The 20,244-nt window shown below is 42.0% G+C and overlaps 2 protein-coding genes across 3 annotated transcripts in view; one reads left to right on the top strand and one right to left on the bottom strand.

The window, feature by feature from the left end:
• Nucleotides 1–10,792, bottom strand: part of LOC109901348 (CASP8-associated protein 2) — a 31,946-nt gene extending 21,154 nt beyond the window's left edge. The window contains exons 1-7 of the mRNA XM_020497381.2: nt 10,332–10,792; nt 9,926–10,015; nt 8,848–8,925; nt 8,608–8,711; nt 8,390–8,464; nt 6,789–6,904; nt 3,827–6,597 (exon numbers count right to left, since the gene is read on the bottom strand). Of these exons, the coding sequence (XP_020352970.2) occupies nt 3,827–6,597; nt 6,789–6,904; nt 8,390–8,464; nt 8,608–8,711; nt 8,848–8,925; nt 9,926–9,980 (3,199 nt within the window). The 5' untranslated portion in view covers nt 9,981–10,015; nt 10,332–10,792. The remainder of the gene's footprint in view (nt 1–3,826; nt 6,598–6,788; nt 6,905–8,389; nt 8,465–8,607; nt 8,712–8,847; nt 8,926–9,925; nt 10,016–10,331) is intronic.
• Nucleotides 10,775–20,244, top strand: part of LOC109900653 (midasin) — a 59,251-nt gene continuing 49,781 nt past the window's right edge. Inside the window, exons 1-10 of one of the 2 annotated variants that reach the window (XM_031837053.1) lie at nt 10,775–11,122; nt 11,476–11,702; nt 11,995–12,219; nt 12,426–12,533; nt 12,739–12,931; nt 13,184–13,393; nt 17,558–17,689; nt 17,814–17,917; nt 18,008–18,122; nt 18,408–18,601. In XM_031837053.1, the coding sequence (XP_031692913.1) occupies nt 11,027–11,122; nt 11,476–11,702; nt 11,995–12,219; nt 12,426–12,533; nt 12,739–12,931; nt 13,184–13,393; nt 17,558–17,689; nt 17,814–17,917; nt 18,008–18,122; nt 18,408–18,601 (1,604 nt within the window). In that variant the 5' untranslated portion in view covers nt 10,775–11,026. The remainder of the gene's footprint in view (nt 11,123–11,475; nt 11,703–11,994; nt 12,220–12,425; nt 12,534–12,738; nt 12,932–13,183; nt 13,394–17,557; nt 17,690–17,813; nt 17,918–18,007; nt 18,123–18,407; nt 18,602–20,244) is intronic. The other variant, XM_031837054.1, reaches the window with a different exon arrangement.

Below are 20,244 nucleotides of genomic sequence, written 5' to 3'. Positions count from 1 at the left end.
TGATCGCTGAGATCTTGGTTGAAGACAGCAGAGGTGTATTTAGAGGGGAAATTGGTTAGGATGATATCTATGAGGGTGCCCGTGTTTAAGGCTTTGGGGAGGTACTTGGTAGGTTCATTGATAATTTGTGTGAGATTGAGGGCATCAAGTTTAGATTGTAGGATGGCTGGGGTGTTAAGCATGTTCCAGTTTAGGTCGCCTAGCAGCACGAACTCTGAAGATAGATGGGGGCAATCAGTTGACATATGGTGTCCAGAGCACAGCTGGGGGCAGAGGGTGGTCTATAGCAGGCGGCAACGGTGAGAGACTTGTTTTTAGAGAGGTGGATTTTTAAAAGTAGAAGTTGAGTACAGATTGTTTGGGTACAGACCTGGATAGTAGGACAGAACTCTGCAGTAGATTGCAACACCGCCCCCTTTGGCAGTTCTATCTTGTCTGAAAATGTTGTAGTTTGGAATTAACATTTCGGAATTTTTGGTGGTCTTCCTAAGCCAGGATTCAGACACAGCTAGAACATCCGGGTTGGCAGAGTGTGCTAAAGCAGTGAATAGAACAAACTTAGGGAGGAGGCTTCTAATGTTAACATGCATGAAACCAAGGCTTTTTGAGTCAATTGGAGGTGTACCTGTGGGTATTTCAAGGCCTACCTTCAAACTCAATGCCTCTTTGCTTGACATCGTGGGAAAATAGCTAAGACCTCAGAAAAAAAAATGGTACACCTCCACAAGTCTGGTTCATCCTTGGGAGCAATTTCCAAACGCCTTAAGGTACCACGTTCATCTCTACAAACAATAGTACGCAAGTATAAACACCATGGGACCACGCAGCCGTCATACCGCCCAGGAAGGAGATGCATTCTGTCTCCTAGAGATGAACGTACTTTGGTGCGAAAAGTGCAAATCAATCCCAGAACAACAGCAAAGGACCTTGTGAAGATGCTGGAGGAAACAGGTACAAAAGCATCTATATCCACAGTAAAAACGAGTCCTATGTTGACATAACCTGAAAGGCCACTCTGCAAGGAAGAAGCCACTGCTCCAAAACCGCCATAAAAAAAGCCAGACTACAGTTTGAAACTGCACATGGGGACAAAGATCATACCTTTTGGAGAAATGTCTTCTGGTCTGATGAAACAAAAATAGAGCTGTTTGGCCATAAAGACCATCATTATGTTTGGAGGAAAAATGAAGAGGCTTGCAAGCCGAAGAACACCATCCCAACCGTGAAGCACGGGGTGGCAGCATCATGTTGTGGGGATGCTTTGCTGCAGGAGGGACTGGTGCACTTTACAAAATAGATGGCATCATGAGGGAGAAAAATTCTGTGGATATATTGAAGAAACATCTCAAGACATCAGTTGAAGCTTGGTCGCAAATGGGTCTTCCAAATCGACAATGACCCAAAGCATACTTCCAAAGTTGTGCAAAATGGCTTAAGGACAACAAAGTCAAGGTATTGGAGTGGCCAGCACAAAGCCCTGACCTCAATCCTATAGAAAATGTGTGGGCAGAACTGAAAAAGCATGTGCGAGCAAGGAGGCCTACAAACCTGACTCCATTACACCAGCTCTGTCAGGAGGAATGAGCCAAAATTCACCCAACTTATTGTGGGAAGCTTGTGGAAGGCTACACAAAACGTGACCCAAGTTGAACAATTTAAAGGCAATGCTACCAAATACTAATTGAGTGTAGTTGTAAACTTCTGAGCCACTGGGAATGTGATGAAAGAAATAAAGGCTGAAATAAATCATGCTCTCTATTATTATTCTGACATTTCACATTCTTAAAATAAAGTGGTGATTCTAACTGACCTAAGACAGGGAATGTTTACTAGGATTAAATGTCAGGAATTGTGAAAAACTGAGTTTAAATGCATTTGGCTAAGGTGTATGTAAGCTTCCGACTTCAACTGTATGTATGTGCTACTGCTCGACAAAAAAATAAATATAATAATCTCGATCGACCAACAACCTTTCGACCAAACAATCGACTAGTCGAATAATTGGGGTCAGCCATAACACAAACTCATCATTACACTATTGTCTTTCTAAATTAAAAATCAACCTCTTCGCCCTCATCATTCAGTTCAGCCTAATTTCAATTAAATTGTGAAGTAAAGTGCACAATTATTGCCCATTCATCTATTTGTCATTCAGTGAGGAGAGATAGATGCATTAGCACCTGGCTGGGTACCAACATCCTACAGAACATTTTCTTGGAATTAGGTGTGAAAGAAAAACAACTAAAAAGGCTCTAAATACTTCTGTGTTTGTGATTTCAAAATTCAGACAAATGAGCACTATTATTTTTTGGGGCAGATTGTTTTTGTAACTAAAAACAAACGTCAGTGGCTGTTGGGCAATGGCAGTTCTGGTGTTAATAATTACGCTTACCCTACCTAACAACTAATGCTCAGGTCTGCTGAGTGCAAACTTCTGCCAAGCGTTTACTGTGTACACTGAAGCTGTACCTGCTTTAATTTACTGTTTTAACAGTGGCCAAGTAGGCTACTGTGGTAAAAGGCCTCACATAACATTTTAACATGGAAATAGCTGTTCTATCATTCAGCCTACAGTAGCAACCAATGTGTTGTATTCAATGTAGGACTACATTCTATGAGACTTTTGAAAAAAACATGCAGGGCTTGACATTAACCAGTTTATCCACTGGTCCTTGAGACAAGGAGGTGACTGAACATTTTGTTGTGTTGTTTGATGCAAGAAACAACTTTACAATTTAAAAAAATATATTATTATTCCCTTACCATTATTACAGAGAATCAGACAAATTACGCTGCCCTGTCTATTGGCTACTTATCTTATTCAAGCCCGTCTCAAAATACAACACCGGTCATTTAAGACATAAAAAAAGCTCTTAACCTGACTCGATCTTGGAAGATGTCTAGAAATGTTCAAGTTTTGTGCTCTTTCAGGAAGAAATCACTCCCACATTTCTGACTACAAATTAGCTAAAAATGCACTAATAACTCACTATTTAGCAAAGAATACGAACAAATGTGCACATGTAACAGTATAACTTTAGACCGTCCCCTCGCCCATACCCAGGTGCGAACCAGGGACCCTCTGCACACATCAACAACAGTCACCCACGAAGCATCGTTACCCATCGCGCCACAAAAACCGCAGCCCTTGCAGAGCATGGGGAACTACTACTTCAAGGTCTCAGAGCAAGTGACCTCACCGATTGAAACGCTATTTAGCGCGCACCGCTAACTAGCTAGCCATTTCACATCCGTTACACACACGTGGCCACATGCAGCTCTCGCTTTGATCTCAAAATAAGAGCACAATAATTGTAACTGCTCATGCTGTAAAATAGTCCAGTTAAAAGTGAATGGCACTACTCCATATATGGCAATGGTTATTTGCATATAGGCCTACTGGAGCTCCGATTGGTTATGGCGCAGCAGTCTGTGTAGACTAGAGTATGGGCCTGAGTCGTGCCTGTCAGTGCAATAGAATCCTACTCCGATGTGCTCTGCCTAAAACAACATCTCTTACATAGTTAACTATGCAAGACTTATTAGTATGCAAAAAACTTTTGTTTCAGTATGTTGCATTGAAAGTGGCTAATACTGCGTTGATTCGGTCACAATTCCCACAGTAAAGAGAAACATTGATAGTGTTACCTAACGGGGAAAACTCTATAAAAGTTGAGGGAAGTTCAATCTCGTGCTTCTCTGCAGTCCCGGGGGAGCTGTGCACGGCTTTGAGGGAACATTGCTAACAACGACATACTTTTGCATCTTCTTAACATTTAGCATAGAATAGAAATTGTTCAACTAAACCAAACCAAGTGATGCTTACCTTTGCAAAGACTCTTGAAGTAAGCAGGTTTGCTGTGACATGGCAGCTGCTGGCTTTTCATCTTCAGGCGGACTGGGCTTGTGAGTGGGCTTATGGCATGTGGAATGACTTTTAGATTACTCAGTGTGAGCATCATCGAGTCCTCATCATGGGCCATCGGAATGGAGCTAGAGGGCTCAACATTCTCCTCTTCATTCTCTGTGTAGCTTGGCTCAGAATTTAGGTACTTCTTTGGTGTCTCCGCAAAACCACTGTTGTGCTGTTCAGATGGTGCAACTTCTCCTGTGGTGCTACTCACCTTAGACACCCCAATACTGCTCAATGGTGAACTTTGTTCCACAAGAGTTTTCTCCTTCTCACACTCCACAGGGATCTCTGTGACATCAGTAATGACCTCAGACGTGATGCCGATATCTACCTCCATGCTAATCGTACTGGACACAGCATCCTTGGAAACATCTTGCCCCACTGTCACATTTTTCTCCAGACTAGAATTAGTAATAATGGAAGCAGGCAGTTGTTGAAGGCCCTTAGGTTGGACAAGGGGTGATACTTTCAGAGATTCTGATTGTTTTCCTGGACTACCTTCAACAGTAGGATGTTCCACACAGACAGCAGCAGGTGGATCTTGTGTCACAGTTTCAACAGCTTGGCAGACCAAAGCACTGAGAGTTTCACTGTTGGACTTGTCAGTAATAATAACCAGTGAATCTCCAGTTGAATGTTCAGGGGAAGGTCCATTAGCAGATAGGCCAGTGTCGGTATTTGAATTGTTTCCACAATTCTCAGTGACAGTAGTAGTAGTAGTCGCAGAGACAGCAGCAGCAGTCAAATCCTTAGACGTGCCAGTTTTTCTTTCTGAGTCACATTTTTCAAGTCTGCTCTCCAGTGGAGTTTTCAAAACAATGTCACAGTCTGGAGCTGAAACACAATCCTTCCTGAGAGGTTCTGGTGTGGTGGGTTTAGTCCTCTGACCCTCCATGGCCTCAGGCAGCTCAGGTCTTCCTTCAGAGTCATCTTGGACAGTACTGTCTTCTACTTCTAACTGGCACTTATGTCGCTCTTTGCCTACTGTGGTTTCAGACAGAGGCTTTTCAGCATCCTGACAAGATTCTCTCTCTGTATGTCTACTCTCCATATTTTCAGGTTGTGGAGGCTTTGAGATTTCTGAAGAGGGCTGTATAACTGGGTTCTCAAAGACCTCATTGGTGTCTACTACACTACTGTTGATTTTGTCTACTACAAGCAATTCTCCAAGATGAGGTTGTCCACTGTCTTCTGCTGACTGGTCTTCAGGAACCTCATCAGGTGGTGTGCCCTCCTCCTGTTCCTTGACTTCAGCAGACTGTCTTGGTGTTTTAACTGGTGACAGGGTGAGGTTCAGAGTTTCCATGAAACTTAACTTTCTGTTGGGACCGTTTTCCTCTATAGAGCTTTTCTCAGCCACTTTGGCCTCAGGTGGAAGCACTTCCGATTCCTCATGTGTCTTTTGCTCCCTGACTTTACCATTGACCATGTTCTTGTCCTTACTGACGTCCGCACTGCATCGGTTATGTTCCTTTGTTCTTTTTTCCTCACACTCCTTTCCTCTCTCTGTACAACTGCTTTTTCTTTCTCCTGACTTGTTTTTCTCTTTTCTGATCTCATCCTCTCTTTTTCCCTCTTTTTTCCTTCGATGGTCCCTTGGAGGACTTGTCCCTCCCTTGCAATTAAAATATTCACTGGATCGTTTAGTGAGACTGGCTTGATTTGAATAGGCATGCCTTCTATTTTTAGAGGAAATGTCTTTAATACTTCTACTACGCTTATCGTCATCCTTATCAAAGCGAAGCACCTTATCATGCCGACTAGACCCTGTTGATAGAATGTCTGCACTGTCTTTAGACAATCCTTTAGACGTACGGTAAGAGGAAGCAGTGCAATGCAAAATGTCTGAGTGTGGGCTTTTAGACTTATCTGACCTCCTGTGTACCTCAACATCTGAGGGATGAGGGTATCTGCTTTTGTTTGACTTAGAATCATATTTTCCAATATCTTTTTGTGCTCTGTGTGACCGGTTCCTCTCATCTGAATGAGATTCCTTATTTACATCTGGACTGTTTTTATGTCGCTGCTCCTTTGAATCAGACAGCCTGGGACTTTCACCTCTGCCTTCTCTGTGCTTGGTTTGTTTCGGCTTGTCTGACAGGCCTAGTTCACGTGTATGGTGTCTTTTCACGGAGTCCTTACTGGAACTGCTAACAGAAGAATATGTGCCTTTCACTGAAGCTTCTGAATCACCTCTAGAGGTGGAAGGAAGAGGTGGTCTGAAATTTCTTGCGTCAGATGGGGGTTGGGGGAGGACCACATCTCTGTCTTGACAGAGCAGCTGATGAAGATCCTTTACAACACAACTCTTAGATCCTGGTAGTTGAGTTGGTGGAGGTGGACCCGTATGATTCAGTCTGGTTGGAACTTCTGGTTGATAACGCCCTGTAGGATTCAGTCTGGTTGGAACTTCTGGTTGATAAGGCCCTGTATGATTCAGTCTGGTTGGAACTTCTGGTTGATAAGGCCCCGTAGGATTCAGTCTGGTTGGAACTTCTGGTTGATAAGGCCCCGTAGGATTCAGTCTGGTTGGAACTTCTGGTTGATAAGGCCCCGTAGGATTCAGTCTGGTTGGAACTTCTGGTTGATAAGGCCCCATAGGATTCAGTCTCATTGGAACTTGATTTTTCAAGCAGTTCATCTGAGATTGATGGTGAGCAGCAGGACCTCTCTCTGGCCTGAAACTAAAAGTTAACATAAATTACTCACATGCCTAGATTCACAGAGACCACAGCAATTATTCAATTGACCCCATCTAATGGATACATAGAAAACATGTGTAGACCCCTAAATAACTGTTTATTTGATGTACCCGGCCAACTACGAGTTACCGCTTCACAGGTGTATATGAAATATGAAGGGTCAAGACACTTACCTTTGGCTCAACCTATTTATCTCCTTGTCCTTCCGCACAACCTCCATTTTAGCTGTTTTGATGAGCGCACAGATGTTCTTCTTCAGACGGCTGTTCTCAGTGTTCAGCGTTGTATTCTTCAAAATGACAACAACATCTCAACCACATACAGTAAGTGGTTATACTAACTGCAAGTCGCTCTGGATAAGAGCATCTGCTAAAATGACCAAAATGTAAATAAGAAACAGAGAGAACCCATGCAATAATTTGTCAATGTAGCCTTTCCATCACCCACTAGTGCTGAACAATTAGTGCTTTTTGAGGTCGGTTAGGTTGTTGTTCGATTATTAAAAAATAAAATCACGGTTTTCAATTTCGATAATTTTTTTTCATGCATTGTGGGTTGAATGCTGTAAAACAGAATAAAACAATTAATCAAAGTCCAATGATGGTAGTGGCCGCCCATTGCTGCTTAGTAACCATCATTTATTCACATTATATTGATAAAATATTTCAGTTGTGTATATTACATTTGTTTTAGTTGATGACTTATTATTACCATTTCATTCCAAGTCATAATCTCTATAGAGCTGCTGCCTATGCTGTCTGACAAAATCACTATTTTAGTAGTTCCTCAAAGTAAATAAGGCATACTTTTAGGACTCCTGAATACCAACTATCAATCACTTAGATCATGGGTGTCAAACACACAGCTGGGGGGGGGGGGGGGGGGTCCAATCCTGCCTGAGGGTGGTTTGAGTAAAAGAAAAACTCAATATACTTTAAAATGACTAAACCTGAATCGAAACGGTATAAAAATGATAGACTTCTATTCATACAGTTTCTTGACTGTCCAGTTCACTAGACAGTCAGGGAGCTTCGAAAATTAAAATAAAGATGGATCGAGGACTATTTTTTGCCAAATTTGAGGCAAGGAAATAACATTTTCAGTGTGGTCCTCCGGATCTTGTTGAAGACCGAATGCGGCCCCCGGGGCAAAATTAGTTTGACAACCCTGACTTAGATAACGCAATTTCAGGTAGAGATAGCTTGCGAAGCATATGCTCTCTATCCTGCATTCTTCTGTCTCTCGCTCAGTGTCTGCCCCACACTAACCTACTGTAGCAGGTGGAAAAGAAACACAGACTGGACAAGAAGGCACTCAATGGATTATGGTCATTGTACTTAATACCGACGTTTTCTGCGCTAAACTACGTAGAATAATGGCCTGTTGGAAACTACATCATCACACAGTTCAGTCTTGATCCGATTTATCTCTAGAAAAACAATGTGAGCATTGAGCTCACAAACAAACAAAAAAACAACTAAATGGAAATAATTAAAATAATTGAACCACGGTCTGATCACTTAGTTGTTTATAAACCTTAAAATTACTAACATTTTGGTTAATCGCTCAGCACTATCACCCACAGAGAATAACAAAGGATTTTCAGAGGGAAATAAAAAAAAATTTTTTATATCTAATGTTCAAATTCAAGTAAATGTTAATTGATTTATCCAATCTATTTCTGTAAAAAATATTTAAAAGTACTTTTATGCTCCTTGTATTTTAAGGGGTACTACTAATACATGATTGAGACTTGAGACTTTCTGTTACAAACCTTTGTTTCAATCTGCTGCAACCGCCTAAGTAACTCTTCAATTTGGCTTTGTGCAGCATTGTATCTTGTCCTCAACTGTAATGAGACATAGGTACTGATGGTTAGTTATTCCGTTCTAACAGGACCTGTCTATCAGTGATGAACAGCATTCCATTTTAGACAAAGCAAAGAGAAAAATAAAATGCACACATGAATTGGATAAGGATTACAGTACAAACCTCATTGTAGGATGAGTTTTTATCCTGTTGTTCCTCCGTTATGATTTCTTCATATAAATCCATAGAGCTCAGATTCTGTGGTGAGAGGAGTGTGCAGTTTCTTTCTGTAATAAGATTACACAAACATGAAGCAGGCCATATTATCAGTTAGAACATGGATATCTTTTCTACTTCTAAAAATATATATCTGACTCGGACCATCTTGTGAAGAACCAATGTGTATGTTTGAGTGATATTTACCTGCATTTGGATAAATCCTCGGACTTGCCAAACCAGAATAAATATCCATAGAATCATCATCGAAAGCTGCCACCGTATCTGTGAGGTAGAAGTTTTGCAATGATACACAGCTGTTTAATTTTATTTTTTTAACCTTTATTTAACTGGGCAAGTCAGTTAAGAACAAATTCTTATGTTGAATGACGGCCTAGGAAAAGTGGGTTAACTGCCTGTTCAGGTGCAGAACGACAGATTTGTACCTTGTCAGCTCGGGGATTTGAACTTGCAACCTTCCGGTTACTAGTCCAACGCTCTAACCACTAGGCTACCCTGTAATTGCACTGCTGTAATTTCACCACATGGAATGACATTACTGTAGAAATGCCTTCTATCATTGGAATTGGATAATTCACATAGCAGGTTAGGAGACTGAGGTTAAGAAAAGAGTTAGGGCTAGCAAAAATGCTCTCCTAACCTGCTACGAAAATCACCTCGTATCAGAGTGGTGTGAAAAGCATGTGTCCCATCTTTGGCCAGTGTTAAAGGGAAATATACAGTACCAGAAAAAAGTTTAGACACACCTACACGTTCAATGTTTGTTCTTTATTGTTACTATTGTCTACATTGTAGAATAATAGTGAAGACATCAAAACTATGAAATAACACATGGAATCTTGCAGTAACCAAAAAAGTGTATATTTTATATTCTTCAAAGTAGCCACCCTTTGCCTTGACAGTTTTGGCACTCTTGGCATTCTCTCAACCAGCTTCATGAGGTAGTCACCTGGAATGCATTTCAATTAATTAAAAAGTTAATTTGTGGTATTTCTTTCCTTCTTAATGTGTTTGAGCCAATCAGTTCAAGACTGTTGGAAAAGCATTCCAGGTAAAGTTGGTTGAGAATGCCAAGAGTGTGCAAAGCTGTCAAGGCAAAGGGTGGCTACTTTGTAGAACCTAAAATATAATTTGATTTGTTTAACACTTTTTTGATTTCATCTGTTATTTCATAGTTGATGTCTTCACTATTATTCTACAATGTAGAAAATAGTACAAATTTAACTTTGACTGGCACTGTATACATGTATAGCATTGTACTCACTGCAGTTGTCTTGACTGAGATCACCATACACTTCGTCCATCAAATCCCCATCCATTCTCCCGATGCTCAATCAATGGCTCAGAGATGTACCTGGAAGAAACAATGCATAATTATCTAGTATGTTTGTATGTGTGTGTGTGTGAGTAGCTAGCTAGTTCATTGCGGAATCTAAATGAGCTACGTCGGCTCCTTGTACATGCACCAACGGATATAATGGAAAGCACAGCCCCAGGCATCATCACATTTTAGCTAGGTAACAGAAACAAGCCAGTTAGTTTATTTAGCTAGCTAACGTTCGTCTGAGACCTACAAACCTAACTAGCTAGCTACAAACTCAAGACATAGAGGAACATTGAGTCTGAAAATAAATTGGAATGTGAATTAAAAAATAAATACATCCACTCACCATATAAAAATAGATTCGATGAATGTTGTTTAGAATGTTATTATTATCATCTGTTTACAATCACTGTCGCGCCAACCCAACGACAACCTTTTTCAGGGAGCAGGAAATAACGACATTTTCCCGCGGTCTGCAAAACAGATGCCAGCGGCTCTTCCGGGACTTTCAGACATTCAAAGTAAAATTATCATATCAAATGATTTAGGCCAAAATCATACAAAGCCAAATAAGCTAGATTATTTCAGATAAAACACCTTATCTAAGGAAACCACAGCTTTTGACTTCAAAAAGTTTGCAATTGATCTAGCAAGCTGTCTGGTCTAACTAAGCTAGTTCGAGACCCGAGGCGTTTCACTCCGTAAATATTGTGCTGTATGGAGAAAAAAAACTGGGTGTCATAGGTTATATTTGACTTCAAAAGCGTCAACTAACGTATGACTGTCGCTTCCAATCGCGTCATATGAGCGACATCAGTTGGACATTCGACCCGGAAGTATTTCTGATTTACTCACATGTGGACTGGATTTTAACAGTGACGGGAACGTGCTTACTGTGTTGTGATACAATCTAGACAGACAGACAAGCAAGTGATGCACCTCACGATTTGGTCAACGAAGAATATAACAACACATTACAGTCTTTATCGATTATCGCAAATTTCGCGGTGCATCTCTCTTGCCTAAACGACAAATGGTACGATGGAAAATTTAGAATTGAGCCTGTCATCACTGGGTACCATATCCAGACATATTGACAAAAGTCACAACGAACTCAGCAAGTATTTAGCAAAACAGGTAAGATACATTTCTCCTTATGTGTTATAAACACAATAGTGTGTAATATGTTTGTTTTGACTTATTGATAAGTGATGCACCCTATATGTGCACGTGCAAATTCCACCCTCTTAAATATGCATTTGTCTATTTACAATCCAAACAATTGCACTGCACCTACACCCCCATCTTAATAAATGCAAACGTGACCTAATTACAATTTTGCTCAGAACGCTATTTACATGTCATTGATGGATCTCCCTTCAGATTGGAGGGTGTAGACATAGCCCACCCATGCCTATAGTTGCCTGGCATGTCCTAATGAATTCAAATGTCAATCTTGACTTACCCCTGATATGTCTTTCTGTCTGTAGATATGGAGCCAGCAGGACAGACAGTGTATTCTGGCTTGTTTGGCTCAGCTTCTGTTGGAGAAGGACTATACTCTGCTGCTCGCCCGCCACCTCCGGCCCCTGATCCTTGACCTGCTGGAGAGGAACGCAGAGAGGATCAAAGCAGATGGCAGGATCAACCATGATCTCCACGAGCGCCTGTGTGTGGCGCTTAGCAAACTCCTCGGTGTCAGTCCCGATGCACAGGCGTAAGTAGTGAACCCTGCATGATCACTGATCATTAGACATGATGGAAAAACACTTCATAAACACTTGCTATTTTTTCCATTCCCTTCTAAGGGCTTGAAGTGGCATGAAAAAACTGCCAATACTCACTTTATATTTTACTCTGTCGGGGTTTGTATTTTCGAGGATTATTATTAGTATTCTATGAGAAAGGCCAGTATTCAAGCAGTAGAAAATAATCTCTACTACCGATCAGCACTGGCCCACATCAACCACTACTTCTAATAACCTCTGTTGCACTTTCCTCATTGTCAGGTTTGCTGCGAGGTACTTCAATGATGCCCCTCCAGTGTTCCAGAGGCTCTTCTTCACCAGTGAAGAGTCCTCGTCTGTCCAGTACGGCCCCAGGAGGATGAAACTGCGGGACTTGATGGGCGCTACTCTCCGCTTCCTCCAGAGTGACTGTACCAAGTTCCGAGTCCTTTGGGACTGGAGTGCCTGCGTGTCTCAGCTACTCACCAGCGATGTCATGGTTCGAGGGTGTGTATCTACCTCGTCTACCATTCCCTCAGTATCTAATCTCTCTCAGGCCCTACAACAGACTAGCATCCTGTCCAGGAGTGTACTTATACATCAAGCTGCCTCGCGCTACAGAAACAGGCTGGATGCTTTGATTGATGTTTTTACAGCTGTCTGTATTCATATGAAGTCAAGCTTAGTGATCTTCTGGATTCTCTCCCATTTAGTTACACTGCCCAGTGTCTGGCTCTGGTGTCTCACATGACTGATAATCAGAAAACCATCTTCTTGAGAAAGGTGCTGTCGAGTGATGAGATTCTGCACATGAAGATAAAGTATGTACATTTCTATTGGACTGATTTTGAACACTGTTGACGATTGGTGGACGTTGATTGAGATGGATGAATAAAGTTTTTTTGCATGTTATTATAATGCACACATTGTGAACTCAAATGTAGACTTGCATGTCTTCACAGATTGCAGATATGAATACAATGTTCAGTTTATAACCTTTGCTTTTATCGGCTTATAAACACACAGGTCACTGGAGGAGACTCAGCAGTTGGAGGTAGAGAAGGCCCTGGTGCTTGCTAACCAGGGCACTGTAATGTGGCGCCAGGAGAAGGTGAACAAGTTCACCCGGGGCCAGGTGGTGTCAGAGGACCTGTCTCAGACCGTGGTGGCTGTCTGTGGGGTGGTGTTACCTAGGATCGCCCCAAAACAGACAGAGCAGGTAAGACTTCCTATCCTGGTCCCAGATCTGTTTGTGCTTTTGCCTGCTCAATTGTTATTGGCAAGCTATTTGGCATGGCAATTCCATTAGTAGTTGGCAGGAGAGCAGAAACAGACTGGTAGCCAGTCTAACGACTTCCTGCTTAGATTTAGAGATTGATTGTTTGTGAAAGACTATGGAATATATGGTTCAAACTACATCAGGGTGTTGATTTGATAGGTGGCATTACATTTGTTCTCTTACTAACTCTAGGGTAACCTAAAACATCTGGTGCTAGTGGACTCAACCTGCCGCAACCTGCGGAGACTGGCCATGGCCGTGGCATCCCAGAAGGCTGTTCTTTTGGAAGGGCCCATTGGATGTGGTAAAACAGCCCTGGTGGAATTCTTGGCTGCAGTGACCGGACATACCAAAACACCAGAGATTCTTAAAGTTCAACTTGGGGATCAAACTGACAGCAAAGTAAGTGCAGTGATCCAATGTAGCAATCTATAAAATATACAGTACCAGTCAAAAGTGTAGACATTCAGTTGAAGTCGGAAGGTTACATACACTTAGGTTGGAGTCATTAAAACTTGTTTTTCAACCACTCCACAAATTTCTTGTTAACAAACTATAGTTTTGGCAAGTCGGTTAGGACATCTACTTTGTGCATTACATAAGTAATTTTTCCAACAATTGTTTACAGACAGATTATTTCACTTATAATTCATTGTATCAAAATTCCAGTGGGTCAGAAGTTTACATACGCTAAGTTGACTGTGCCTTGAAACAGCTTGGAAATGGCTTTAGAAACTTCTGATAGGCTAATTGACATAATGTGAGTCAATTGGAGGTGTACCTGTGGATGTATTTCAAGGCCTACCTTCAAACTCAGTGCCTCTTTGCTTGACATCATGGGAAAATCAAAAGCATTCAGCCAGGACCTCACAAAAAACATTGTAGACCTCCACAAGTCTGGTTCATCCTTGGGAGAAATTTCCAAATGCCTGAAGGTACCACGTTCATCTGTACAAACAATAGTACGCAAGTATAATCACCATGGGACCACACAGGCGTCATACCGCTCAGGAAGGATACGCGTTCTGTCTCCTAGAGATGAACGTACTTTGGTGCCAAAAGTGCAAATGAATCCCAGAACAACAGCAAAGGACCATGTGAAGATGCTGGCGGAAACAGGTACAAAAGTATCTATGTCCACAGTAAAACAAGTCCTATATCGATATAACCTGAAAGGGCGCTCAGCAAGGAAGAAGCCACTGCTTCAAAACCACCAGAAAAAAGCCAGACTACGGTTTGCAACTATATATAGGGACAAATATCGTACTTTTTGGAGAAATGTCCTCTGGTCTGATGAAACAAAAATTGAACTGTTTGGCCGTAATGACCATTGTTATGTTTGGAGGAAAAAGGGGGAGGCTTGCATCCCGAAGAACACCATCCCAAACGTGAAGCACTGGGAAGGCTGCATCATGTTGTGGGGGTGCTTTGCTGCAGGAGGGGCTGGTGCACTTCACAAAATAGATGGCATCATGAGGAGGAAAATTATGTGTATGTATTGAAGCAACATCTCAAGACATCAGTCAGGAAGTTGGGTCTTGCAAATGGACAATGGCCCCAAGCATACTTCAAAAGTTGTGGCAACATGACTTAAGGACAGCAAAGTCAAGGTATTGGAGTGGCCATCACAAAGCCCTGTCCTCAATCCTATAGAACATTTGTGGGCAGAACTGAAGAAGTGTGTGTGTGAGCAAGGAGGCCTACAAACCTGACTCCATTACACCAGATCTGTCAGGAGGAATGGGCCAAAATTCACCCAACTTATTGTGGGAAGCTTGTGGAAGGCTACCCAAAATGTTTGACCCAAGTTAAACAATTTAACGGCAATGCTACCAAATACTAATTGAGTGTATGTAAACTTCTGACCCACTGGGATTGTGATGAAAGAATTAATAGCTTAAATAAATCATTCTCTCTACTATTATTCTGACATTTCACATTCTTAAAATAAAGTGGTGATCCTAATTGACCTAAGACAGGGAATTTTTACTCTGATTAAATGTCAGGAATTGTGAAAAACCGAGTTTAGATGTATTTGGTTAAGGTGTATGTAAACTTTCGACTTCAACTGTACCTACTCATTCAATTGTTTTTCTTTATCGTTACTGTTTTCTACATTGTAGAATAGTGAAGACATTAAAACTATGAAATAACACATGGAATCATAAAATAAAATTTTAAAAACCATTATCTAGGCAAATCAGTTAATATCAAATTTTCAATGATGTCCTAGGAACAGTGGGTTAACTGCCTTGTTCAGGGGCAGAACAACAGATTTTTACCTGTTGGGATATGATCTAGCAACCTTTCGGTTACTGGCCCAGTGCTCTAACCACTTGGCTACCTGCCGCCCCATATGTATCATCAATCATTTAGTAACCAAAATAGTATTTTATATTTGAGCTTCTTCAAAGTAGCCACCCTTTGCCTTGATGACAGCTTTGCACACTTTTGACATTATCTCAACTAGCCTCATGAGGTGCATTTCAATTAACATATGTACTTTTTTAAATAATTGATTTTCTGCTGAATGCGTTTGAGCCAATCAGTTGTTGTGGCAAGGTAGGGGTGCTATACAGAAGATATCCCTATTTAGTAAAATACCATGTCCATATTATGGCAAGAGCAGCTCAAATAAACAAAGCAAAATAACAGTCCATCATTACTTTAAGACATGCAGGTCAGTTAATCCGGAACATTTCAAGAACTTTTCAAGTTTCTTCAAGCGCAGTCGCAAAAACCATCAAGCTCTATGATGAAACTGTCTCTCATGAGGACTGCCACAGGAAAGGAAGACCCAGAGTTACCTCTGCTGCAGAGGACTCTACTCAGCAAACTGGATGCAGTTTATCACAGTGCCATCTGTTTTGTTACTAAAGCACCTTATACCACCCACCACTGCGACCTGTATGCTCTAGTCGGCTGGCCCTCGCTACATATTCGTCGCTAGACCCACTGGCTCCAGGTCATTTACAAGTCCATGCTAGGTAAAGCTCCGCCTTATCTCAGTTCACACAGTCTCACTGATCATCCCTAAAGCCAACACCTCATTTGGCCGCCTTTCGTTCCAGTTCTCTGCTGCCTGTGACTGGAACGAATTGCAAAAATCACTGAAGTTGGAGACTTTTATCTCCCTCACCAACTTCCAACATCTGCTATCTGAGCAGCTAACCGATTGCTGCAGCTGTACATAGTCTATCGGTGCTCTTTTGCACACCAATATCTCTACCTGTACATGACCATCTGATCATTTATCACTCCAGTGTAAATCTGCAAAATTGTAATTATTCGCCTACCTCCTCATGCCTTTTGCACACAATGTATATAGACTCTCTCTTTTTTCTACTGTGTTATTGACTTGTTAATTGTTTACTCCATGTGTAACTCTGTGTTGTCTGTTCACACTGCTATGCTCTATCTTGGCCAGGTCGCAGTTGCAAATGAGAACTTGTTCTCAACTAGCCTATGGTTAAATAAAGGTGATATAAATAAAAAATAATAAGTTCATTAGAGTTAGCTGCCTCAGAAATTGTGGCCCAAATACATACTTCACAGAGTTCAAGTAACAGACAAATCTCAACATCAAATGTTCGGAGGAGACTGCGTGAATCAGGACTTCATGGTCAAATTGCTGCAAAGAAACCATGACTAAAGGACACCAATAAGAACAAGAGACTTGCTTGGGCCAAGAAACACCAGCAATGGACATTACACCAATGGAAATCTGTCCTTTTGGTCTGAGTCCAAACTTGAGATTTTTGGTTCCAACCACTGTGTCTTTGTGAGACGCAGAGTAGGTGAATGGATGATCTCTGCATGTGTGGTTCCCACCGTGAAGCATGGAGGAGGTGGTGTCGGGGTGCTTTGCTGGTGACACTGTCAGAGATTTATTTAGAATTGAAGGCACACTTAACCAGTATGGCTACCACAGCATTCTGCATCGATACGCCATCCCATCTGGTTTGCGCTTCGTGGGACTTTCATTTGTTTTCAACAGGACAATGACCCAACACACCTCCAGGCTGTGTAAGGGCTATTTGACCAAGAAGGAGAGTGATGGAGTGCTGCATCAGATGACCTGGCCTCCACAATCACCCAACCTAAACTCAACTGAGACAGTTTGGGATGCGTTGGACTGCAGAGTGAAGGAAAAGCAGCCAGCCAAGTGCTCAGCATATGTGGGAACTCCTTCAAGACTTTTCAAAACTTTTTTGGAAAAGCATTCCAGGTGAAGCTGGTTGAGAGAATGCCAAGTGTGTGTAAAGCTGTCATCAAGGCAAAGGGTGGCTGCTTTGATGAATCTCATACAATATATATTGATTTGTTTAACACTATTGGTTACTAGATGATTCCATTTGTATTATTTCATAGTTTTGATGTCTTCACTATTATTCTACAATCTAGAAAATAGTAAAAATAAAGAAACCCTTGAATGAGTAGGTGTGTCCAAACTTTTGACTGGTACTTTATATTTTTCCTGGAACTCTAGTGTCGTCCTCTGAGCGCATTCTACTGTTTTTGAACGGTTGATAGGAATGATCTAATCTCTTTGCTGCTTTATTTCAGATGTTGCTTGGGATGTATCGCTGTACTGATATCCCAGGGAAGTTTGTGTGGCAGCCAGGTTCCCTGACACAGGCTGTCTCTAAAGGACATTGGATCCTGTTGGAGGACATTGACCATGCTCCTCTGGACGTGGTGGGTTTTTGCACAGCTGAATCACGCATGGAATTACATGAAGTGACCTGTTAATGTAGTTATTACTGTAGTAATAGGTTCAAGGCTACAAGGTATTTTATCAAATGAGTTGTATGCCTTGCAGATATCTGTACTCCTTCCCTTGATGGAGAATAAACAGCTGATGATCCCAGGACGGGAGGACTGCATTGAAGTGGCTCCAGGCTTCCAATTCTTTGCTACGAGAAGGTAAGAATGTCATGTGGCCCACATGTGACCCTATGAATATCATCCTCCTTTTACACAGAAAATAACTGGGATGTTTGTGTGTATCTGTAGAATGTTCCACAGTGCCGGAGGCTGGTACAGGCCACAGAACACCCACGCAGCTCTCTTGGACAAGTACTGGACTAAACTACAGATTGGAAACATGGCACGAGAGGAACTGAAGAAGGTGAGACGACTGAGGACATGATCCAATGGAGTCCACATCAATTCCCTGTGGTCTATAAAATGACCAGTGTATCCTGAATTTCAAGTGTGTTTTTTTTCTAGCATGATTTACTACAGAATCCTAATCGCACTGTACTTTATAACCAGTTTTATCTTACTAATGAAGTTCCTGAAGCTAACAGTCGTGTTGTTCTTTGCCTTTGGAAACTTGGATATAATTTGCAATTGAAGCATTGTTTTAATTCTCTTTAAATCTCTCTTTAACTGTTGTTCTTTGCCTGTGCAGGTGCTGGTGAACCGGTACCCTAACCTAACGGTTGTGGTGGAGCGCCTCCTGGACATCTACTGCCAGCTGACTGGAGAGAGGCACCCTGACCCGGTGGCACTGGGCCACACAGACAGTATTCATGCACCAGAGGTGTCTCATCACAGGCTGGAGGACAAGACCACATCCCTGGAGGGGAGGGGACTGTCACTGAGGTAATGGCATGCTATGGCTGCTACCATGTTATGTTGTGTTGCTACCATGCTGTGTTGTCATGTGTTGCTGCATTGCTATGTTGTTGTCTTAGGTCTCCCTTTATGTTGTATTGTCTCTCTTGTTGTGATGTGTTTGTGTGTGTGTGTGTGTGTGTGTGTGTGTGTGTGTGTGTGTGTGTGTGTGTGTGCGTGTGTGCGTGTGTTGATCTGTATATATATTGTCTTTATTTTTAATCTCAGGACCCCATTCTCGCAGGAGGCCTTTTGGTAGGCCGTCATTGTTAATAAGAATTTGTTCTTAACTGACTCACCTAGTTAAATACAATAAAAATATATGCTCTTATTTTCAGCTCCCCCCCTTTTTATTTAGCTTTTCTGTCTCATTTTGTAGCAATGAGCAATTTATTCATGTTCAGTTCTCATGGTTTATCTGATTCCCACCATAGGTGGGAACAATATTTTCTCCGCTGCATTGAAAGATGACACTGTCTCTCTGCCAGTATGAACTGGTGATGAACTCATTGTCATGATTCCCTAGCTGCTCAGATCTACAGTAATGGTCAAGCCCCAGATACAGGTAAACCCAGTGGCCCCATCCATCCCACCACATGCGTCCCAGAGCAGAGGTGGGTTGTGGGGTTTACATTAGGATCTGCACTGGCCCACTGGGAGATGAAATGACCAGGCAGCTAGCCCTCAGGACTTTAATTAGCTTTCCACTGGGTGCTGCTGCCTGCGCTCGATGGCCCATCGATTGGACCGTTCTTTTCTATAGAGCTGGATCCACAGATGCTAGACGTTACACCAGGACAGCCCTTATCATTAGGTAACCAGTTCAGACCTGATCCTCTCATTTTGTGGAGGCAACTTGTTTTTCACCCATTTGTAAGGGTTCATACTGGGAATACCTGTGTGTACGTGTTGGGCTCAGGGCTTTTCCCTTGGTGTAAAATCAAAATGTGAGCATGTTGTTCCATACGCCGCTGTGGGCCACTTGGATAATTATTATTTTAGAGCTGCATGCATCACTGCAGTTAATGTACATACTGAATGTTGTTTTCATTTGAGTTTGCAACCTGGCCTGCTAAGCTCTTATGTAGGTCAGGACAGAATGTAGGTCAGGACAGCCCTATTGGATCAACTGTTTCTCAGCTGAATCTTTTCTCCAATCATTGATGGAAACCTTAACCTGGTCCTAAATCTGTATGTCCTTAAGCCAACTCCTCTGTTTATCATTGCCATATTTATGTAACCCAGGGCTCTTCAACCCTGTTCCTGGAGAGTAACCGTCCTGTAGATTTTCACTCCAACCTTAATCTAGCACACCTGATTCTAATAATATAGTGGTTGATAAAGTGAATCAGGTTAGTTACAACTGTGGTTGGAGTGAAAACCAACAGGAGAGTAGCTCTCCAGGAACAGGGTTGGAGTGAAAACCTACAGGAGGGTAGCTCTCCAGGAACAGGGTTGGAGTGTAAACCTACAGGAGGGTAGCTCTCCAGGAACAGGGTTGGAGTGTAAACCTACAGGAGGGTAGCTCTCCAGGAACAGGGTTGGAGTGTAAACCTACAGGAGGGTAGCTCTCCAGGAACAGGGTTGGAGTGAAAACCTACAGGAGGGTAGCTCTCCAGGAACAGGGTTGG

This window comes from Oncorhynchus kisutch, linkage group LG12 (assembly GCF_002021735.2).
Source record: "Oncorhynchus kisutch isolate 150728-3 linkage group LG12, Okis_V2, whole genome shotgun sequence".
Taxonomy (NCBI): Eukaryota; Metazoa; Chordata; class Actinopteri; order Salmoniformes; family Salmonidae; genus Oncorhynchus; species Oncorhynchus kisutch.
The sequence above is the reverse complement of the archived record's forward strand: the minus strand, read 5'-3'. Positions and strand labels throughout refer to the sequence as shown.